Source organism: Paramacrobiotus metropolitanus, unplaced genomic scaffold, assembly GCF_019649055.1.
Source record: "Paramacrobiotus metropolitanus isolate TYO unplaced genomic scaffold, Prichtersi_v1.0 Parri_scaffold0000046, whole genome shotgun sequence".
NCBI classification, from domain to species: domain Eukaryota; kingdom Metazoa; phylum Tardigrada; class Eutardigrada; order Parachela; family Macrobiotidae; genus Paramacrobiotus; species Paramacrobiotus metropolitanus.
Genome location: NW_026570266.1, coordinates 1,018,188 through 1,037,855, shown reverse-complemented (window position 1 = coordinate 1,037,855; position 19,668 = coordinate 1,018,188). Strand labels below are relative to the sequence as shown.

At 45.0% G+C, this 19,668-nt stretch overlaps 4 protein-coding genes across 7 annotated transcripts; 2 read left to right on the top strand and 2 right to left on the bottom strand.

The window, feature by feature from the left end:
• Positions 1 to 351: 351 nt before the first annotated feature.
• LOC129591426 (uncharacterized) lies at positions 352 to 1,760 on the bottom strand. Of its 3 annotated transcripts, none has more exons than XR_008690836.1 (3): positions 1,379 to 1,760; positions 941 to 1,221; positions 352 to 854 (listed from the first exon to the last, which is right to left on the bottom strand). XR_008690836.1 is itself a non-coding variant. In XM_055487068.1 (3 exons), exons 1-3 carry the CDS (start codon positions 1,609 to 1,611, stop codon positions 710 to 712), a joined length of 669 nt encoding a protein of 222 aa, XP_055343043.1. In that variant the 5' UTR covers positions 1,612 to 1,760; the 3' UTR covers positions 352 to 709. The 3 variants fall into 3 exon arrangements, 2 of the variants coding, with proteins under 2 accessions (XP_055343043.1, XP_055343044.1); XM_055487068.1 differs by having other exon boundaries at positions 941 to 1,231; XM_055487069.1 differs by having other exon boundaries at positions 1,402 to 1,760.
• Positions 1,761 to 3,043: 1,283 nt separating this feature from the next.
• Positions 3,044 to 8,701, bottom strand: LOC129591518 (uncharacterized). The gene is made up of 5 exons (XM_055487188.1): positions 8,481 to 8,701; positions 5,798 to 5,998; positions 5,489 to 5,612; positions 5,112 to 5,433; positions 3,044 to 4,178 (listed from the first exon to the last, which is right to left on the bottom strand). The coding sequence occupies exons 1-5, from the start codon at positions 8,563 to 8,565 to the stop codon at positions 3,243 to 3,245; spliced, it is 1,668 nt and encodes a 555-aa protein (XP_055343163.1). The 5' UTR covers positions 8,566 to 8,701; the 3' UTR covers positions 3,044 to 3,242.
• A 402-nt stretch (positions 8,702 to 9,103) lies between these two features.
• Positions 9,104 to 17,221, top strand: LOC129591457 (uncharacterized). The gene is made up of 6 exons (XM_055487116.1): positions 9,104 to 9,615; positions 10,360 to 10,527; positions 10,631 to 10,726; positions 10,818 to 10,941; positions 11,541 to 14,169; positions 16,898 to 17,221. Exons 1-6 carry the CDS (start codon positions 9,480 to 9,482, stop codon positions 17,219 to 17,221), a joined length of 3,477 nt encoding a protein of 1,158 aa, XP_055343091.1. The 5' UTR covers positions 9,104 to 9,479.
• On the top strand, positions 15,916 to 19,278 carry LOC129591471 (uncharacterized). Of its 2 annotated transcripts, XM_055487136.1 has the most exons (9): positions 15,916 to 16,252; positions 16,898 to 17,161; positions 17,222 to 17,325; positions 17,600 to 17,697; positions 17,818 to 17,950; positions 18,014 to 18,141; positions 18,737 to 18,793; positions 18,876 to 18,947; positions 19,009 to 19,278. In XM_055487136.1, the coding sequence occupies exons 3-9, from the start codon at positions 17,241 to 17,243 to the stop codon at positions 19,276 to 19,278; spliced, it is 843 nt and encodes a 280-aa protein (XP_055343111.1). In that variant the 5' UTR covers positions 15,916 to 16,252; positions 16,898 to 17,161; positions 17,222 to 17,240. The 2 variants fall into 2 exon arrangements, with proteins under 2 accessions (XP_055343111.1, XP_055343112.1); XM_055487137.1 differs by lacking the exon at positions 17,222 to 17,325.
• The last annotated feature ends 390 nt before the right edge of the window (positions 19,279 to 19,668 follow it).

Below are 19,668 nucleotides of genomic sequence, written 5' to 3'. Positions count from 1 at the left end.
CCGGTATCCCTTTCCTTGTACCGCAAAGCTTTATCCAAGTCTCACCTTTTAGGAATGTAATTCTTGATCATTGTCCACTGCTTTAAAACGGGCGCGGCTCCGTTACACGAAGGCAATAAATTCACCATTATCATTATTAGGAAGAAGTGGTAAAAAAATTCTGAGATTCACATTTTATTTATTTAGTTTTGGAAAAATGCCGTGATTCTGAACGTTCGGGTTCGTCTACAATATGGTTAAGTGGTTGTTTATAGCAAAGCTTCAGGAAAATAATGCAGTCATAGTTCTTGAACCGTTGGACAGCATAGAGTAAAAGCTTCCTTGAATAGTAACAATTTCGCTGGATGGAATATACGCAGAATGGAATACGTTGCAGCAGCTACGTTACAGTGCCGCTAATTAAAACTCTAAATCGCCATCCCACGGTTCCCACCCATAATAATCAATCAAATGCATTCGTAGATAATTTTTGTAATAGGCCAGCAGTGGAAAAGCGTGTGAAAAGGCGTACATTTACAGACAGAATTAAAAAGCCGATAATTATACCCGCTAAGGCGCTAACCAAGGCATACTTAAACTTCTACAAAAGATACGTACGTACGTGCTAGATATGAATTTCAGTACTTCTATACATAACTCACAACCTCGTTTGAATTGACACAAAACATATTTCTATGGCACTAATTCCTCGACCGAAATATCAGTGTGATCAGGGAACGCAGCTTGGAAAGTGTTGTGCGCAGTTAAATGAGCGGTAAATGTGGCTCAGCAGATGCCGATTTGCGGATACTTCTTCCGTAGTACACTTAACTTCCGCCACCGGCATGTAGCATCTTTCGTACTTTTGAATGTAGCTGCCAAAACAGACGTGGATTAAAGGCACAGCTCGAGAACTGCTGCAACAAAGGCTATTGTTAATCGTGCAATTCGTACCACATACCAACAGGCTTCCCATATAATTCTCGGTTTACGGAGAAACAGTTGCGGACTGCTGCTCTCGATATCTTTGGGAAGGACGGTATACAAGATGCCCGGCATGCATCGCTGATGATCTTGCTCCATCTTATGGACACAGCTAAAGACCAGTTTACCAATCTTGTACGCATTGGAATGTTGACACATCTGCGTTAGTGCAAGCCCACCCTCGGCACCAGTGTGCGCATCGGTATAATTAGGGGCGATGCAAGTGCGAACGAAGTCATGGAAACTTCGAGCCGTCATCTGTACAATACTGAAAGGAATCAGCGATCAGTTGGCAACCAGTTGGCAAGCACACTCAGCATACGCTCTCCGTATCCTTGAATAACTTATTCCTGATTACCATGACTACATTAATTAATATTAATATTTTCGTAGAAAATGCTGCAGTTATACCCACTCGCAAATGCGACTTAGCTGTACATCTGTGATGTTCCCTCGTGATCTACCGAACGTTAGGCTTATCCCTTCACGGGAGAAGCAGAATTCAACCATCGGCATGAAGCCCATAACCAAATCGTAATCACTGCAACCACCACCGATTTCTTTTTCCAAGTTCGCATCGTCGCACGATTCCTGCGATTGTACAGCAGCTATAGCGAGGAGGATGCAAAATACCGACAGGCTCTGCATTCTGTCCAAGATAATCGTTAAACCATTTCTGTTCGGACCCCCAGTTTATAGCGCAAACTGATGAAAGATGGGCGCAAAAACCGATTGAGTTCACTTATAATACCACAACTTGCACACTAGTATGAAGCGTACGCAGTGACTGGGGTAAAACGTAAACGTGGCGCAGTACGACTGGAAAATAGCCATAAAGTACAGATAGTGCCTGAGCCTATTTACTGTGTAGACTTTACCATGCCATTATTGGTTTGTGCCTTGATCGTAGGGCGTGGCCGTTTGACTGAAGCTCTTTATTAGGATGGTCTGTATTAGGTTTAGGACGTTCTTGTATTAAGCGTTATATTAAGCGTTATGAGCAGGCAGCCATGCTACACGAAGCTTCGGATGGCACTAGCAAAGCTCGGCTGCTAGCTGTTTCGACTCCGGAGTCAGGCGCCTGGACTCACGCACTTCCATCGTCTTCACTCGGAAACCTTTTGGATGATGAGTCGTTCCGGATCGCCGTCGCGATTCGGCTTGGCGCACCGGCATCATCCGATCACCAGTGCAGATGCGGAAGCGACGTTGTTGCAGACGGTCACCATGGCTTGAGCTGCAAATATTCAGCGGGAAGACGGGCGAGACATGACTGCATTAACGACATCTTGCGACGCGCTCTTGGCTCAGCAGGCATACCTGCAAGGACTGAACCGAGAGGCATGCATCATGAAAACGAAACACGTCCCGATGGTATCACTACCTTCCCATGGAGAAGGGGACTGTGTTTGGCATGGAATGTTACTTGTGTTGATACTGTCGCCCGATCGTATTTGGATCAGACCAGTGTAAAGGCCGGGGCGGCAGCAGACCATGCCGAAGCTGAGAAAGCAAAAAAGTACAGTTTTCTTTTGGGGCGATATGAATTCACGGCTGTCGGCTTTGAGACTTTTGGTAGTTTTGGTACATCTGCCAAACGATTTGTTAACGAGATTGGGAAGAGGATTTCGCAACAAACCGGCGAGATTCGTAGTCTTGAGTTTTTGAAACAGAACATCTCTTTAGCAATTCAACGCGGTAATGCTGCTTCAGTAATCGGGACCGTTGAGAATGTTGTTTTGTTTAACCGTAACTAGATCTTGATATTGTTATCACGCTATTGAATTAAAAATCACTACAGCGTTATTCAGATTTATCACTTTCGACCATCGTGCATTTCCGCCAAGGTTTGTGGTTAACATGTCGACTGGATTATCATTATGTGATCTCATTCCAGAGCGTGGGAATGTGACACAGTGTAAGAGTTGCTGTTTTACACTACTACGCATTCAAACTAGTACATACTGGTCGTTACAAGACCAGTATTAGTCTTAGCACTCCGCAATTGCGAAGTTCCACGCAGTGGTTTGTATTGTACACACTCATCAGATGTATTTCTACCTACTATAAAGGTTGCACACTAACTAACTGAAAACAAAAAGCGCTTAACGGTTATTGCAGTCTTCAGAACTTCAACAGTACTACGGTGTATAAGGATTGTCCAGTTGCATAAATTCCATCGAATACGTTTAGGCTATACCCAAAAAATCGTTAACAGCCTTCTCAGGAAGGGCAGTTGTCCCGCTAAAAATAATGATACGAAGCTCCGCTTTGTTCATCTACATTTTGATACAATGCGTGCAATTGGGCTCGTGCAGTGAATATTCCATTTGCGCATAGTCGATCTGGTTATGCGTCCAGGGAAAAGGTTTAACGTTGCAGTCAATGGGGTAATAAACATCGCGGCGGTCGTACGGATAATTACCACGAATTCCTTCAAAGAAGAAGACTTCGTACCATGAGGCTTTTACCATTAAGCGGGCGTTGGTCTTCCTCCACAACCTCAGCCACGCAAACGTACAGCCGCAGTGCAGTCGGTTCAAATACTGCCGCATAACTGGCACGAAGGAGTACATGAAATGCAGTTTAGTTTCCATCGCCAGCAGCCGTAATGCCGGTAAATCCGTGAACGTGCCTTGTTCCAGCGCCTGAATAGTGGAACGGTGAAAATCTAAGATGCGTAATTTTGTGTAACTGCTCGGTGCGATTTTTGCCGTAAAATCTCTCCTGGTGATATTCAGGTTGTAGCAATGGCTGAAGCGTAAGCTGATAAGATTAGGAAAATACAATCCGGCCATGCGCTGTGTGGTAACGGGGCTGTAGCAGAAGAGGACACTCATTTCGATGATCTGTCTCCGGATGGGGTTGAAGGCGTCCCGATCCAGATGGGATCCATCATACACATTCAGAACAGTATAGCGTAGCGGATAGCGAGCCATCGCCGTGCTCAAGTGCAGCACAACCTCATCCGTAACGTCTTTGTCGCAGGCTAACTTTAGCCAGGGTTTGGACGTACAATTGACTAAGGTCCATTCCGAGTCCTGACAGTGCACCGCAGCAACCAGATTACACTGCTCCCGGCTGACGTAATCTTTAGCGAAGGACGGCAGAGGCTCGCCGCCCTCCACATTGGCGTCCATGACACTGCAGTTATATGCACTGTATACCTTCAGCAAGTCGCGCCGGCTGAGCGAAGCCCTCTGTCCCATCGGTGTCTGCGACCACCAGAAGATAATGTGTAATACCAGGGAAACGTTAATATGCGTTATAAGTGGGCGTTTGTAATTAATATGCGTTATAAGTGGGCGATCTTCGTTTGTAACCGACTAGAACGGTTAAGGTTAAAATTAACGTCCGTCCTAAATCTTGCCCAACCAGGTTATTGCATTGTTCTATGCCACCAAGTGCTGAGTGCGTTTTCAAGCCGGACACGTTAATCAGTGAACGAATTTCAGCCGAACACATTCAATGCCGAACAGAACTACCGGCTCGAAAAGCTCAAAAAACAATCACAACTTGACGGTCGAGCCAATACGGAAATTCACTGGATGGACAAAATGTACGGTGGACGCCTTTTTGACCGTCCGCTTTGCCTCGTTTAACTTTAACCAGAACGTCCGCCAGATGTTTTGGCTGTCCGAACGTTTTGGTCGGTTACATTCGTTTCTTCCCACGAACACCGGGCTACTGGGTTTTAAGCTTGCGTTCGTACAAGAAACAGCTTCGCTTCGCCGTCGCGTTGCTTGTGATTCATAGCCAGGCTAATCAAATGGCTTGGATTGGTTAGTTAATTGAAAAGGGTATTTAATTCCAAACTTACATAGCACCTTTAACGTATCAACAGTAGTTTCTATTCTCAAGTATGGAGATACTCTAAATCTACATGTATGGCCGACCCAGTTTATGGAAGTTATGTGTTTGATTACACTAATGGATTTTTTTTAGGAAAAACTGACTCTGTCTGGCCGCGTTTTAGAACATGAGCTTTCCGATTATAGCAGTGCCTTTTGTTTGTTCTTTCGGAGGTTCTGTACCGGCATTGGTGTATCCACTTTATGTGTTTGTGGTAATGTAGATCTGGAACCTGGATAATTTGGAAGGGATGCGGATTTTCATTTAGACCAACTAAAACAATTCTTTCCGCTCACCTTCCGACCTTTCTTGGGAATCATCACCGGGATACGCTTAGATTTGGCGAAATCATACGGTCCATAGTGCATAATGGATTGGATATCGTACGGTGTTCCGTACACCGGCATCTTGTGCAGTATACGGAAGTGCCGTGGCATGGAGCCATTTATTGCGTGGTCAGCATAAATTAGTACGTGTTTGTCCCGATCGGGACGCTGATGCTCATGGAACAACCCCACAGCGTGCAGTACCATGTGCTGAAGGAGACCGCGCTCGGCACATTTTGGGGTTACCGTGATAACCTGACGTCCGCCTTGTTTCCCAACGGGTGATTGGCATCTGCAAATAAAATTCAGCTACAGATGGCCAGGCATACTGCTCGCATTGTCCATACCGCGATCCCGCAGAGAAGGCGATGTAGTTTTCTTCGGTTGTCCGCTTCTTAAATGTGATGCACGAAGTTGTTTGCTGCACGATGGCTTGCAGCGCAAGCTCAATCTGCGTAACAGTAAAATCACCTGCAACCACAGACGTTTTACATAATATACGCTGTCGCTTTCAGTGCCCTTTGGTGCTACAGCCGTCGGCCAGCCAGTACAGTATCAGGTGTTGTATCTGTACTCGTATGTAATGTTCCCTAGTGCAAGGAAGAGGTCACCACTTGCTAATCGGAACTGCTATAACTTGGCAACCATAAACGTACCCAGATTAGTGGCAGCTTCGTATGGAATATTTTTTCCGTTGTTCGGCCACAACTTGAAGCTTGGCAGAGCTCCAGTGGAATACTCTTCGCTGTCCGGATGAAGGACTTGGTCATCAAAAAATGTTCCATTGGGACTGATCATTGTGGTTAACTGGGATCGTCTCTCGTTAAGCGCCTTTTGATGGATTCGTTCTTGCCAACCTATCAATGGCGATGAGTAAACACTGCAGCGTCTGTCAGTATTGATTGATAAAGAATTTCTATTACGAGAAGCGGCACAGATTCCCTTTTCCTAACAGGTACAGTACTAAAGGTAGCCACACTGGTACTAATTACGGTTGCCAGATAACTGGAAAATCCTTTTCCCCTTTTCCATTCCCCGCGACCGCGGAACGGAAAAATATTAACCTATTACGCGCGCATGATGGCAGGGGATAAAAGGTGGCAGTGGCACCTGCCACTGGCAGCTGCCACCGGCAGTGGCAGTTGCCACTACGAGTTCTGGCAAGCGATAAAACGTGGCAACTGACCGAATTTTCAAATGAGATGGACGTGCCATCGAACGATAATCTCTTTCTTAAATAAAAAAAAAATTCAGAAGGGAGTAAGTCACCGGGTAACGCTAGTCAATGGTTCTGGTATTTGCTGTGGTAGCGGTGCTGGTAGTGTCACCGATGCCCGTAATGGTAGGTATAGTACATAATTCTTAGGTACTGGTGGTTTTAATGGTGGTGGTGATGGTAATGGAAGTGGTTACGGAGGTGGGACTGCATCTTTTCAATTTTCTCAGATTTCCTTGTTTTGCTTGGTTTCTCATTGTCAGGTGTCCCAGTTTTCCTACTTTCCTAGCTTTTTCAGCATTCTTAATTCTATTATTTTCCTTAGATTTCTTAGGATATATTTTGCTGTTTCTTAGTTTATTTCTTAGATTTTCTTAAGAAACAACACAAAACTTAAGAAAAAAATTTGAAGACCTGAGAAAAGAAAACCTTAGAACAACCTAAGAATATCCTAAGAATAACCCGAATTCACCTAAGAAACCTAAGAAAATCTAAGAATAATCTAAGAAGCAACCATAAGAAAACCTAGCGAGTAAGAAAACAAATGCATAAGAAAACATCCCAAAAACAGATGAGAAAATCAAGACAGCTAAGGAATTTGGGTTTCCACCTTACCACTACCATAACCGCTGCCAGTCCCATTACCACCACCAGTACCGCTACGCTTACCACCAGAACACGTACCATAAATTAGAACTACCCGGCGACTTACTTCCTTCTTAATTTTTTAGATATTTTATACAGAGATTATCGTTGGCTGGCACATCTATCTCATTTCCTTGTTCCGGCAGTTGCCACGTTATATCGCTTGCCAGAACGCGTAGTGGCAACCGCCACTGCCGGTGGCAATTGCCAGTGGCAGGTGCCACTGCCACCTTTTATCCCCTGCCCGCATGATTCTACTTCAATTCACATAGAAGATGTGTATGGAAGATGTATTCGCATTTCGCACAGAAAATCTTTGTTTGTTTTTTGCACGGATTAGCCTACGCACCACACCTAGAACAGTCGTCTGCCCGGTTACAGCCCGTACAGGAACATCCGTGGAGACTTTCGCTTTTGTGCATTCTCAAACTTTTTTTTGCTCATGAAATTCTGTAGACAATCTTTTGGGCATTCTTTCATGATAATCTATAGACACAGTCACACAGATGATTTGTGTACAACGGCGTGAAACCCGTCTGTGCGCGCATGTAGCCGGCAGGAAGGTTGACGGGTTGATGGGTGGCGTTCAGTGAAGGTCATCAACCTTTCAGTAAACCTTTCTCGAAAGGTCATCAGCCGCTTCACCGGCGGTTTCCATTGATCTGCTTATGTCTCGCTTGGGACGTGACATGCGCAGACACGGTTGCGCTGTCGCATGTTAAGGCCCCTTCCACCACAGCGGGAGAGGCCGCCGTGCAAACAGAGTTAAAGAAATCAGGACTACAGTAAAACCTACGAGCATTGAACACTTGCGGTTCCAAATTTTTCGTTCAATGTAGACGCCTGTTCAATGTGCAGAACAGCTGCCCCCCGGGGGGACGCCCCTGGAGGCGGTGGTTCTGAGTCTACGAGACGCGCCGGTTCCGTACACCGTTCAATGTACACCAGTGTTCAATTTACGCGAGTGTTCAAAGTCACAGGTTTTACTGTACTCATATCTGGACTGTTCATATCTGGCCGGCCGCTACCTGTTCGTCCCGATCGCTTTCGAAACACTGGGCCCATGGGGACCTTCGGCGATCACCAACATCAAAAAGCTTTGAAAAAGACTGCAACAGCACACCGGGGAAGCACACTCGCACGAATTTCTGCGACAGCGTTTGTCCATCGAAATTCAACGGGGAAATGCGGCTTCAGTGCTGGGCACGATGGAAGGACTAGATAAACTAAGCGAAATTTTTCTGTTATAGTTTAGTGTGTTTCTTTTTATGTTTATGCATTGCGTTTTTGATTTGACCAATAAAGTCCCCACATGTGACAATCTTGTACTAACAGAATGTCATAAAAAAATTCAATATGAGAGTGCGCGAAAAAGAAATTTTCGTGCATGTAAAGTACGAGTACATGAATTTGGTACCATGTATAGGGAAACTTTCCTTAATACAGGCCAGGGATAAATTTGCTCTCGCTACCCTTACCTGTGGGAAGGTCAGCACCTGCGCATGGTTGCGTAAGAATGGTCAATATGATCACGAGTACTGTAAGAAGCAACAGTGTCGCCATTAGCAGTCACTGACGAAGTACAATAATTAACGATGACCAGTGAATTTTGCCTAAAACGCTACTCTAGTTTGCCTAGAACACTAGGTACTCTAGTTTGCCGTACGTAAAAGCAAACAAGCTGCACGTTTATTCATGTTATACATACGGTATAATGCTAAAGCTGACGTACAGTATCATTCTCTGGGGCTTCTTTGCTCTTTTGCCGCCCGAAAACGTGTGAGAACACGGATAATTAGTGATGTTATCGCAGGTAGTGATTGCGCTCAGCCGTTGGGCACGTGCTCACTAAAACAGACGCTGTTCGGGTTTTATCGGCGACAACAATCTTTTGACAAAATAAGAGTGTCTAGACAGGCCAGTTCCAAACCGAAGAGCTAACGAAATAACTAAGTACTACTGACAGAGAGCAGCACGCGTGCACCGTAGTGGCGTGGTTTTAGTAGTGTAAAAAACTGACTTGTAAGTACAACCAAGAAGTCTAATTAATACAATTATTGTCACAACATGGCTGCTCAGTGTTTACAGTTGCATAAGGAATGTATGTACCCCGACGATACCGTCACTAGCTTACCACGATATAATACGCTGCGAGTTCGAATAAAATTTAATATACTCGAAGTTTCGAACCCATGATTATAATCTATTTTCCCGCTTACCGTTGGCCTTTGTCTCTTTCTTTCGGCTGGCTGGTCACCGGTTGCACGTATAATAATATAATACCAACACCTTTCGCTGTAAACAGAATCATACCTGCTTAGTGCTTACGTACAATCTGTAGCATGGCATGCAGTAAAATGCAGTTGATGCTAATTTTTATTTAAACGCGCAATTTAAGCTGAAACGGTGAAGCAGCTCATGTTACGTGTATATTAACGTAAATATTTGGAGATATCAAAGGAAGCTCAGTTCTGAGTATGGGAAAGATAACAGCAATTATTGTGAATATGTTTATTTTCGCGCTGTTTTGGGTGTTACTGATCAGAATGTCTGCGTACGGCTCGGATTATTATGACACCGATGATTACGAAGACTATGGCGATCCTCCAGCAGGTAACCTTTAGGTTATAACCTCTGCATAAGCAGGGATTCCAAACCAATTGAGCTAATAACTTGACTTGCCTTTTGACTTCGGCTTTACAAATAGACTGAAATAGTTAACAATTTGAAATTACCGGGACAATTATATCTGTGCGCATTGTATTTGCGCGCACTGTGTCATTGGAGTTGTGGAAGCATACTGCAAGAAAACTTTATCAAGAACAGTGGGGAATGCAGTCCGTACAAGTACTATCATAGCGGACGTTGTCCTCAGCGTCCTTCCTATCTAACCATATACCGTATCGGAAGTTGGGTATTCCTCACATATTCGACCGATGGCGTCAGAGCGATGCGGTGTGGCTTTTTAAGTTCGGGAACAAAGATCAATTCCCGCTTCCGGTCTACCTTCTGGATATGGTCCAAGTAAAATATAACACCATGAGCTATAATCTGCGGAAGCCGGCACGGATCGAGGTTGCACGGGCAAAGAGAGTAATCGGAGAGAAGACTTTGAAAATGCGTATAAGGCGTCTTTTTGATAAAATTCTTGCTGTTACCTCTAAAATTCTCGATGCCAGTTCTGTACCTGCGTTTAAATTTCTACTCAAATCTGTGGATGTGTCTTAGTTCTTTACTTGCATTTAAAATTGTTTTTTGTTCGACCAGACTTGAAGTCCCCTTTGGTTTGTCTGCTCTTGTGCCGTAATAATAATAATAATAATAGCCGACCATGTCCGACTGTCTACGGTTTTCCAGATTGGCAGGATCGAATCGATAACAAAACTCTAGTCGAGCGTCTCTCGGAGCGAACTATTGGCCCTTCCATGCAAAACGATATTATTTACAACCATGAGCAGCTTCTGCAGCTGTACGAAGAACCTCCTATCAGGCCGGCGTACGGAGCCATGGAGGACAAGTGCTCAGGTGTGTAATGGCGGCACCGATAATGATTATTGAGTCTACAGATAACTGTAAGAAGTAAATCAACAGAAGTATCGGTATCGCAAATACGAGAATACCGCTGCAGGCTTGCCCTCTAAACGACGTCTCAAATTCGAAGCAAGCCTGTGGAACAAACAGTCGGGCTTCACCAGCATACCATACGTCATTGACAAGGCATTTTGTGAGTTCTAGCCTGTAATGTAAAGGCGCAGCCATCTTGTTCATATCTGTATAAGAAAGCGATTAATTACATTTTACAATTTGCTTTTCAGACGAGCAAGATGTATTTCTAATCAAGGAAGCTATGGACGAAATTGAGACAAAAACGGAAAAATGCATAATGTTCAAGGGGTGGACAAACGAGACAAATGCCATAATGTTCAAACCCGGAAAAAAGTAAGCGCTAATGCAGTGTAGCCTAATGTTTCCATCATTGTGGTCGATGAAGTGGTACACATGAGCGCCAAATTTATGAATGTGCGATCGTACGGACTCCGCGGAGTGTGGCTTGAAACATCCGAAATCAGCACGGATGGTGGTCGTGCGCACGGCACCGATGGTGGTTATTCACTACTTCTGTGAAGACAAGGTCACCACAACAAGCCCTCTACATACACTTCGTGAATACAGACCCGTGCAAAAATTAATTAAATTTGGGACAACTTTTATTATTACTAATCTGATTGGTTTGATAAATTAAGCATAAACAACCAAATTGCTACGCACAGCAGGAAAAACTTGCGGTTGCCTTTATAGCAGTTGCAGAAAGACGCTGCGGTGTTGTTTCCGCTACCAGTACCATTGCCAATTTACCAGCAATGCTATTGCGGCCATTAACTGTCATTAGTAATCCTAATGGAAATTAGGAATTCTGCGGTAGGATTAGCTGTGCTTCGGTTTGCCATCCTTATTTCAGCCTGATCTGTTAATGTGGAGATTGCACGGAAAATATAAAATCCCCTACATTTTATGCTGTTTTATTTTATTTCTTATAGCTGCTCTTCCTCGGTGGGCATGCAGACCACCATGCAGACGATCTACCTTGACCAATCACGATGCATGGAATTCGGCATCATTATACACGAAATACTCCACGCCCTGGGATTCTTTCACGAACACTGCCGGCCGGACCGTGATCAGCACGTGACAATCTGCATGGGCAATGTCGCTAATGCGGCCGATCACAGGAATTTCCACATCATCCATAATATGTCAACGTATGGCGTTCCTTACGATCTGGAATCAATAATGCATTACGGAACGTTTGATTTCACCAGAGATGCGTCTCTGCAACTGCCGGTCATTGTTCCCAAGCAGACCGGGATCCGCTACGCCATGGGTCAGCGAAAACGACTTAGTGCTCTGGATGTGGCCAAATTATTAGCAGCATATCAGTGCTTAAGATCGGCTCGGGAAGAGGATGGAAATGCCGATGATCATGCCACTGGATTAGAACCGTTGCCTGAATTTTCTTTGGAACCGATGGAAATCGGCCAGTGTCGTACGCAGTTCAACTCAGACTGCAGTGAGTCCGGGATAACAGTACATAATTGTTCAGTTTGGGAAAGTCTGACTATTTCTTGTCACACTGATGTGAGCGTCGCCCGGTTGCGAGAAATGGTGGATATCATGGCGCTGCCACCGCTTCGTGGCATAATTATTAATCTGGCTGATAGTGTGATTGCCGCTAGCACTTTTAGGCCAATCAGGAAGCAGGTGATTACATTCACGATCTGGTACTGCCAGGCTCCGCGTACGACGGCCAAACTGAAGGAACTGAAATTTATTCGCTTGGTGAGCTTTGCGCTAAAGAGATGTCGAAACCTTGTAGTCAGGAAAATTGATTTCAGTCAAACCCGACAGCTACGCAGGATTACATTGTATAATTCGACCATTAACGGATTGGAAAAGGGCACCTTTATGGATTTGATAAGTCTGAAAGTCTTAGCGCTAGACGGCTACGCCCGCGGCTTGACATCTTTTGACGACGAACTGCAGCACAGCATGCAGCGTATTCACTGTTCATGCACATTTTCCTGGCTGAGATCGTGGTGGAGCATGAGAACACATTCCAAGCAGAATATTAATCAAGGAGCATTATATTCCGTTCCCTGGCCTAACCATGCGATCAAACGGGAGGACATTTATTTACCTATCAACTGCTCCGCAGAACCGTTTCCCGTTAATCCTCAGTCGATCAATTTTACACAGATGGAATTCTCCATCAATGAACCAGACTGTTATAACGAGACCGCTATCAATGAACCGATGGCGACCTTAGTTGAAGATCCGGAATTCTCGATGGACCCCATGCTGACCGAACAATGTGCACTGCAGTTTAACGACGCTTGTGAACCCCGTTACGTCACCGTGGAGAACTGCACAGTATACCGGCTCCTGGAAATCAACTGCAATCGATCCGTAACGGCGGATTTATTACAGAGTATGGCTTTTGCCATGGCACAAACCCCGCGGCGCGGTGTGTACATCGACGTATACGACGGTGACTACCTGGATTACCACATTTTCCGCCCAGTTCACATTCAAGTCATTTTATTTAAAGTATGGGATTGCGTGGCCAGTCGGACGAGTGCCAAGCTCAACGAACTCCGACTAGTCAATGTGCTGGATGTCCAGTTTTACCGCTGTAATGGTATGGTGCTCAGAAAAGAGGACTTCAAGGCTTCCCAAGCAGTAAAGCTCCTGGCCTTTTGCAATACCACAATCCGACATGTTGAAGAAGGAGCATTTAGCAGCCTGCAGCGTTTACGCATACTATCGCTGGAAGTGGGACTGGCCAGTATCCATACACTACCGCGCCGGTTCAGAGACTACGTAGCCAAATTGCACTGTGACTGTGAGTTCGCTTCGTTCCGCGTATGGAGAAAAACCGCGCCCTTGCTAACGGATGCTCGCTTTGGTGAGATTTATTCCGTGTTTAACACGCTGGCAAACAGTCCCTTTGAGAAAAAGGATATCTTCCTCCCTTTTGACTGCAGCTTGCAATCATTCCCGACTACTCCGGCTTCTCTAAATTTTAGCCAGGAAGAGTTCTCCATTAACGAGCCCCACTGCGGTACGAAAGTTAACACCGAACCAGTAGTGGAGTTTTCCAGTGAACCCATGACATCAGAACAATGCGGATTGCAGTTTACTGCTAACTGCGCTGCACTGGGAGTAACCGCGGATAACTGCACGGCATGGCGTTCGCTAACCATTCAGTGCTCCCACTATACGTCCTCCGATGAAGTGAGCGCGATGACGAAAACCATGGCGAACCCACCGCTGCGACCTATCAAACTGCATCTGTACGATCAGTTGATTTCAGCTTTGCCCAATACTTCCCTAAACGACATTCGACTGCAGATTGTGATAGTTAACATAGAGAACTGCGCCAGTCAGCGTACCAGTGCCAAGTTAGCTGAACTGCAGCTGTATTCCGTACTGGTATTCAGGTTGCAAAACTGTACCGATATTGTCGTCGAAAAAGCCGATTTTTCGTCGCTACGAGAGTTACTGATTATCGACTTTTCTTCTACCACTATCGCTACACTGGAGGCCGGAACGTTTTCTGATTTACCGCAGTTGCGTGTATTGACGCTCGAGCGAGAATTAGGTGAAGCGGTACTCGTACATCGCAGTCGACATATCATAGAATATGTCGCAAAGATGCACTGCAGCTGTGAGTTTGCCTGGTTTCGTCGTTGGTGGAGAGACAACCAAGACCTTGTACGAGAAGTGGAAGAGTCAGAGATTTACTACATGTACAACAGCTACAGAAGTGCTGCGTATGGAAAACAGGATATCTACCTGCCGGTAAACTGCAGTCAAGTCAACATTAGTGCCAGTGAACTGCCGGTTAGCTTTAGCCAGATGGAGTTCTCTGCCGACGAACCTAACTGCGGTTAGCGTTTTCTCCGTTTTTTCTTTTACATATGCAATGGAGTATCCAATTGTACTGATGCTCCATCCACATCAACTTACCTGATCGGTTTTTGTGGCACCGACTCGCCCCGTTGCATCGTATTCTGCGGAGGCATTGCAGGCTAACTGTGAATTATCAAATTTTCGTTACGTTGAACAAATCTGTAGCTAATGTGCATTTATGACAATAACCAACGTACAGATATGTACCACATTCCATAACATACTCCAAATGAGCTTCGTTACTTTTGAGCGAATATAAGCAAGTACTCGTATAATGCCGCATTTTGATGAAGAAGAGATGCGCATTGGTTTCAGTGGTCACTAGGAGCACTTATCCTTCCACACTACTGCTCATCGATAGACTAATTACAAGACAGATAATAAAGGAAATGCGAATGCGTTGGAACGAAACTGACAGAACTTTTTTCGGATAATTTGAATAACGCCTATAATGTCTGCCTGATTTATGCAGCAGCCGAACGAATAGCGGCGCCTGAAGGGTGTGCGATCCGAATTAGGAACACTTAAAACTTCAAGGAAGGTAGATAGGGGTGCAGCAGGTCATTCGTTCGTGGTATTGTGACGGCACCGTCATTAGTCGCACCATACCGCGGTTAGTCACCGGGCGCCTACGTGCAAGTATGCCCTGCACATTCCTGCGCGGTTATATGACATCACGCTAACCGCATATTATATCATCATGCCGTCATGCACTCTGTCATTGGCTTGTCGCCACACCAGCAGACTCTCTGTCGACTCCCAACCTACCTGTACACCTGGTTCACCTAGCATTAACATTGTTATTGTGGGCACAGTGTTATATTGAATAAAGGTCACTGTCATACGGGTGCGTTGCCTAATAGTATAGGGACACACAGGGAATACGTAAAAGGTCATCGTCGACCTGCACAGGAATAGCACAGATGCGCTTACAGGAGAGCTCTATATTGCGACAGAATTAAACGATTACTAATACAGAGATACCGTGGACGACATAAAAATCACCATCCCATAGAAGCATGTACAGTTTGCGCAATCAGTATACACTACACATATCGCAATGCCCCAATTCGATAGCCGCTATCACCGATGCTCCACCGTATTTGACCCCACACCGGTCCATACGCACCGAGTAAAGCCTATCAAATCCACCTATCAAATCTCCCGTTCGTTGGTTTGTTCACTTTATTGTTGGCAGCGTTAGTCACCGTTTGGAGAAGCGTCGCTGCCTCTCTGTAATCAGCTATTCGTTGAAAACAGCCGATGAGAGCGTTTTTACGAGGCCCGCGTTTCAACGCTGCTTTTGGTGGCCACGTTTTACAGCACAATCAACTGCGATATCAACAAGGGCATGTCGTTCGCACATCGAGCTACATACACATCGATATCGTATAAATAAAACGTCCGCAGGCATTTAAAATCGTTCTCTCGTGCAGTGGTGCATCGCAGTCGGAAAGTCTTCTGGTAGCGTCCTACGGAGAAGACGTTCTGTAGATATTGTATCTCGCCTGGTAATATTTGGTTTAATTTTCATCCTGAATTTGGTAGATTAACAGCAGTTTAACGGTACCAATACGTTGAGCAAAAAATGGCTAGCTTTCTTATGCCGCTTGCTGTGAAAGACGATGATGAGTTGACGTTGAGCGAAGTTAGTGGGTTTGTTGAACGTCTCAAAAGAGACGACATTAGGGGCATCAATCTCTGTCTGGTCGGCGTTGTGGGAAAGTTTCGCGAGGGAAAGTCGACCCTTTTGAATATCATGGACCGTTACCTTACCCAGGTAATTCGCTATTCTCACCTTAACCAATGATTTGCTATAATATTCTTAAATTGTGATTACTGCATCAAAAGTGTCAGTATGAAAAAGCGCATAAATAAAAACCAAAAGAAAGCAAATTGTTGTATTCTAAAGAAAATTTGCGGATAACAGCTCCGCTGCCTTGTTTAGTCCAAATTTCATTTTGAAAAGAATATAAAAACTGTTGGTCGTCATGTCTGATCGCTTCGTGTGCCTGGTCTTTTTGTGGTTAATATACGTCACTTATAATAATTACTCAAGTTGCAGATCTCGCCAAATAGGTGCGCGTCACCCAGAAATAAGGGGAGGCATACTAACACCGATCTAGCTTTTCTTGTCGTAAATTGAATGTCAAAATAGAGACCTGTTGGTTGTTTAAAAGAGCTAGAAGAGTTGTTTTATTTGTTCCAGCTATCGGATATTTGAGTTTAAGTGTAAACGGCATTTGTACGAGTACTGTACAAGTTTTAATTCAAACTTGTACTCGTACAAGTTTGAATTAAAATGCTAGAGACAATATCCGAATTTTCGATCTTCTTCAGTGTTCGTGAAACTTTTCTGCCAAATTGTTTTGTAATTCATTTCAGAAATTTATAACATTTAGTGCATAAAAGTTCCTTTTTACAGCGTGCAGCCGGTAATATTTCACCAGATCCGACAGAATATGCTTTTGAAACCGCTGGATCCAGGGATAAGTTCGTCACTTCCAAGGAAACCGATGGGTGCACGCAGGGGATATGGATTACCCGCAATCCCTACATCATACAGGATAATAATGGTCGAAAATTTGCCGTCTTTCTGTTGGATACACAGGGTCTATTCGATTTCGAGAACAGTACGGCGCTGGATTCGGCGTTGTTCCTGCTGACGAGTATGTTTAGTTCGTTTACGGTGAGTATAACGGCTACACGGACACATAATATGACGGAACTAGATAGTGTGTACAAATAGGCCAGTACTCGTTAACATTATGCGCATACTGGGGAAGGACCAGCTGGACATGTTAGCTGAGTTCTCCAAACTGGCACAGAAGATTCGCAGCAATATCTACAGCGGTACGTCTAAGCTCTAAAGTTAAGATTCTTAGATATGCCACACTAAAGATCAAAGCACGACTGTTTGACAGTGACGAGTGACGGTGACATTCTGTACTATTAATTTTACTCTAGTTACTACAATAGCGTAATCCAACATAACGTACTTGATGTGGCTTGTGGCACAACAACAGTCAGTCATAATGTACAACTTCGACGAACCAGCGAGTTACGACGATAGTATTCGTTATAAACGAACAACCAGGCAGTACTGACTGCGTACATAATTGTTTAGAAAATGCCCATATCTTTCAAGACCTGGTTATTCTTGTGCGTGACGCCCTCGTGGGGAAAATGTCTCCGGGCTGGGAGTCCGGAGCTGCTTACCTCAATGTAAGTGAAGCCCATCTCTTGAATACATAAGTACATGTACTGTCTGTACAGCGCAAAAAGCTGGGTTATTCAGAAACTGTAATATTATTGCATCTGCTGTACGAGTACTGTAACCTCTAGAAAAGTCTAAACACGTCAAAGAATGCCGACATTATGAAAGAAATTACCAAAGCGTATCAACACCTTCGCTGTTTCCTCCTGCCTCGCATTGCCAATAATCCTGATGATCAAGGTTTCAGCATGACGGAAGAGCGTACGAGCACAAGATTCAGTATCTTTTTTCCCTAGAACAACTGAGTAAATGCGGTGTTTGCAGATATACTGCCAGACTTTCTTAAATACGCGAATGTATTTCTCAGCGAAATGTTCGGTGGAGGAATGCTACGGCCGTTCAAGCACAAGAACACAGTTTACAACTGCGGAGCTTTTGCCGGTTTCGTTGAGGTACGGACAACAGAATACTAGCTAGTGTAAATCCGCGTTTAAAACATATTCTGAGCAAAAACTGCAGACACACGGTTTTATCCGACGTTGGTTTTATCCTTAAGATTAGTGATTAGTGTCACCACATAAGCGCCGTGCTTTTTAATAATTAACCAACTAAATACTGTACGTAAATGACAACAAGCACACAAATACAACAGGTATGTAATAGGACAATGCAATAGCACACGTTGCCATGCATCACAGTTAGCTAACCTATCGGTCTGGCGCTCCAAGCCAAAAATTGTTCGAGCAAGGGAGCATGCGTTTTACAGATGTGGTTTGAGTGTCTGGTGACACGGAGACCTTGGACGCGCTTTCTTGGGGTTGCTGTTACCGTATGCAACTCATCAAGCCGGATCAAATGGTATGGAAGTACCCAGATGCCTGGGTTCTAGGTCTCCGAGGTCGCCAGCGCGTTTTTGCACTTTTGTTCAACAAGCGCAATCGGCATATTTTTCAGAGTTTCTATGCGATCTTAACCCAGCCCATGCACTAGGTTGTCAAAAGCGATTTGACTCTACGGTAGACTTTTTATGGTTCACTCTGCTTGTAGCACATCACGGAATTGTTCGTTGGAGGCAAAATTCCCCAAGCAGAAAACATGTTGGAGGTAAGGATGCAACCTGGTACTGGTAGCACTGGCTACCACATACGGTTTTATCCGGTACAGGTAGTGATGATTGCTTTAATAGGCCATGGTTCGCTTTGAACTGCAAGTAGCCGTGGACATCGCTTTCAAATACTACCGATCGAAAATGAGTGCAGTAAGTAACACATTGCTTGCCGGTTGTGGGGACGTCATCTCCAGTCGTCTCTTCCGATTAGGTCACCAGCCAAGCTGTGGATCCGGAAGAACTGAAAAGGATGCACGCTCTCTATAAGGAAAACTGCAAACTGATTCCCCAATCCGAAGTGGCTATTCTGGCTCGCGAGCCGGTCAAGGCCAAGCCATATTTACAGAAACTGGACGCCAGCATTGATGAGGAGTTCACCGGGATCGCCGCGGCGAATGCCAAGCGCACGCACCAGGAAGCGGAACATCGTCGCGAACTGGACAAGCGGCAGAAAGCGGTGGAGCAGGCGCGCGAAGAGTGAAGCTGAACGTCTGGAAGCGGCAGCCAAGTTAAAAAAAATGCAGGATCAGTTTGCGAAAGATCAGGAAGCTAACAAGGCCCGGGAAACCGCCCAGGCGGAGGAGCTGGCCATTTTGAAGCAGCAGAGAGAAGACGCTGAGGAGCGATTCCGTGAGCATAGTGCTAAACTATCCGAATGGACCGCCGAAGCCGATAACCTGTACCGTCAGCTGCAGGAGGCCGTCCAATCACTGTCGCACTGGAAGGGATACGCATCTGCACCGCTTGACCTTTTTGAGTCATTGTGCCAGCTGGTCACCTTCGGCATCTATGATCCGCGCAGCGAGGCCAAGGACGGACAAAAAAGCGCGCAGGCCAATCATGATAATGTCCTGCGACAGCTAGACAGTGT

Bases quoted from the DNA above. Each gene is read 5' to 3' on its own strand.
- LOC129591471 (XM_055487136.1), top strand. From the start codon at position 17,241: ATGCGCATACTGGGGAAGGACCAGCTGGACATGTTAGCTGAGTTCTCC. The intron at 17,326-17,599 runs GTACGTCTAAGC...ATAATTGTTTAG, and splicing joins TCGCAGCAATATCTACAGCG to AAAATGCCCATATCTTTCAA. The intron at 18,948-19,008 runs GTAAGTAACACA...TCTTCCGATTAG, and splicing joins ACCGATCGAAAATGAGTGCA to GTCACCAGCCAAGCTGTGGA.
- LOC129591426 (XM_055487068.1), bottom strand. From the start codon at position 1,611: ATGCAGAGCCTGTCGGTATTTTGCATCCTCCTCGCTATAGCTGCTGTA. The intron at 1,232-1,378 runs GTGGGTATAACT...GATTCCTTTCAG, and splicing joins CAGCTAAGTCGCATTTGCGA to TATTGTACAGATGACGGCTC. The intron at 855-940 runs GTATGTGGTACG...CTGTTTTGGCAG, and splicing joins ATTATATGGGAAGCCTGTTG to CTACATTCAAAAGTACGAAA.
- LOC129591457 (XM_055487116.1), top strand. From the start codon at position 9,480: ATGGGAAAGATAACAGCAATTATTGTGAATATGTTTATTTTCGCGCTG. The intron at 10,942-11,540 runs GTAAGCGCTAAT...TATTTCTTATAG, and splicing joins ATGTTCAAACCCGGAAAAAA to CTGCTCTTCCTCGGTGGGCA. The intron at 14,170-16,897 runs GTACTCGTACAT...TCCTTTTTACAG, and splicing joins AGCGAGAATTAGGTGAAGCG to CGTGCAGCCGGTAATATTTC.
- LOC129591518 (XM_055487188.1), bottom strand. From the start codon at position 8,565: ATGGCGACACTGTTGCTTCTTACAGTACTCGTGATCATATTGACCATT. The intron at 5,613-5,797 runs GTACGTTTATGG...CTGTGGTTGCAG, and splicing joins CGAAGCTGCCACTAATCTGG to GTGATTTTACTGTTACGCAG. The intron at 5,434-5,488 runs GTATGGACAATG...TTTTATTTGCAG, and splicing joins GCCTTCTCTGCGGGATCGCG to ATGCCAATCACCCGTTGGGA.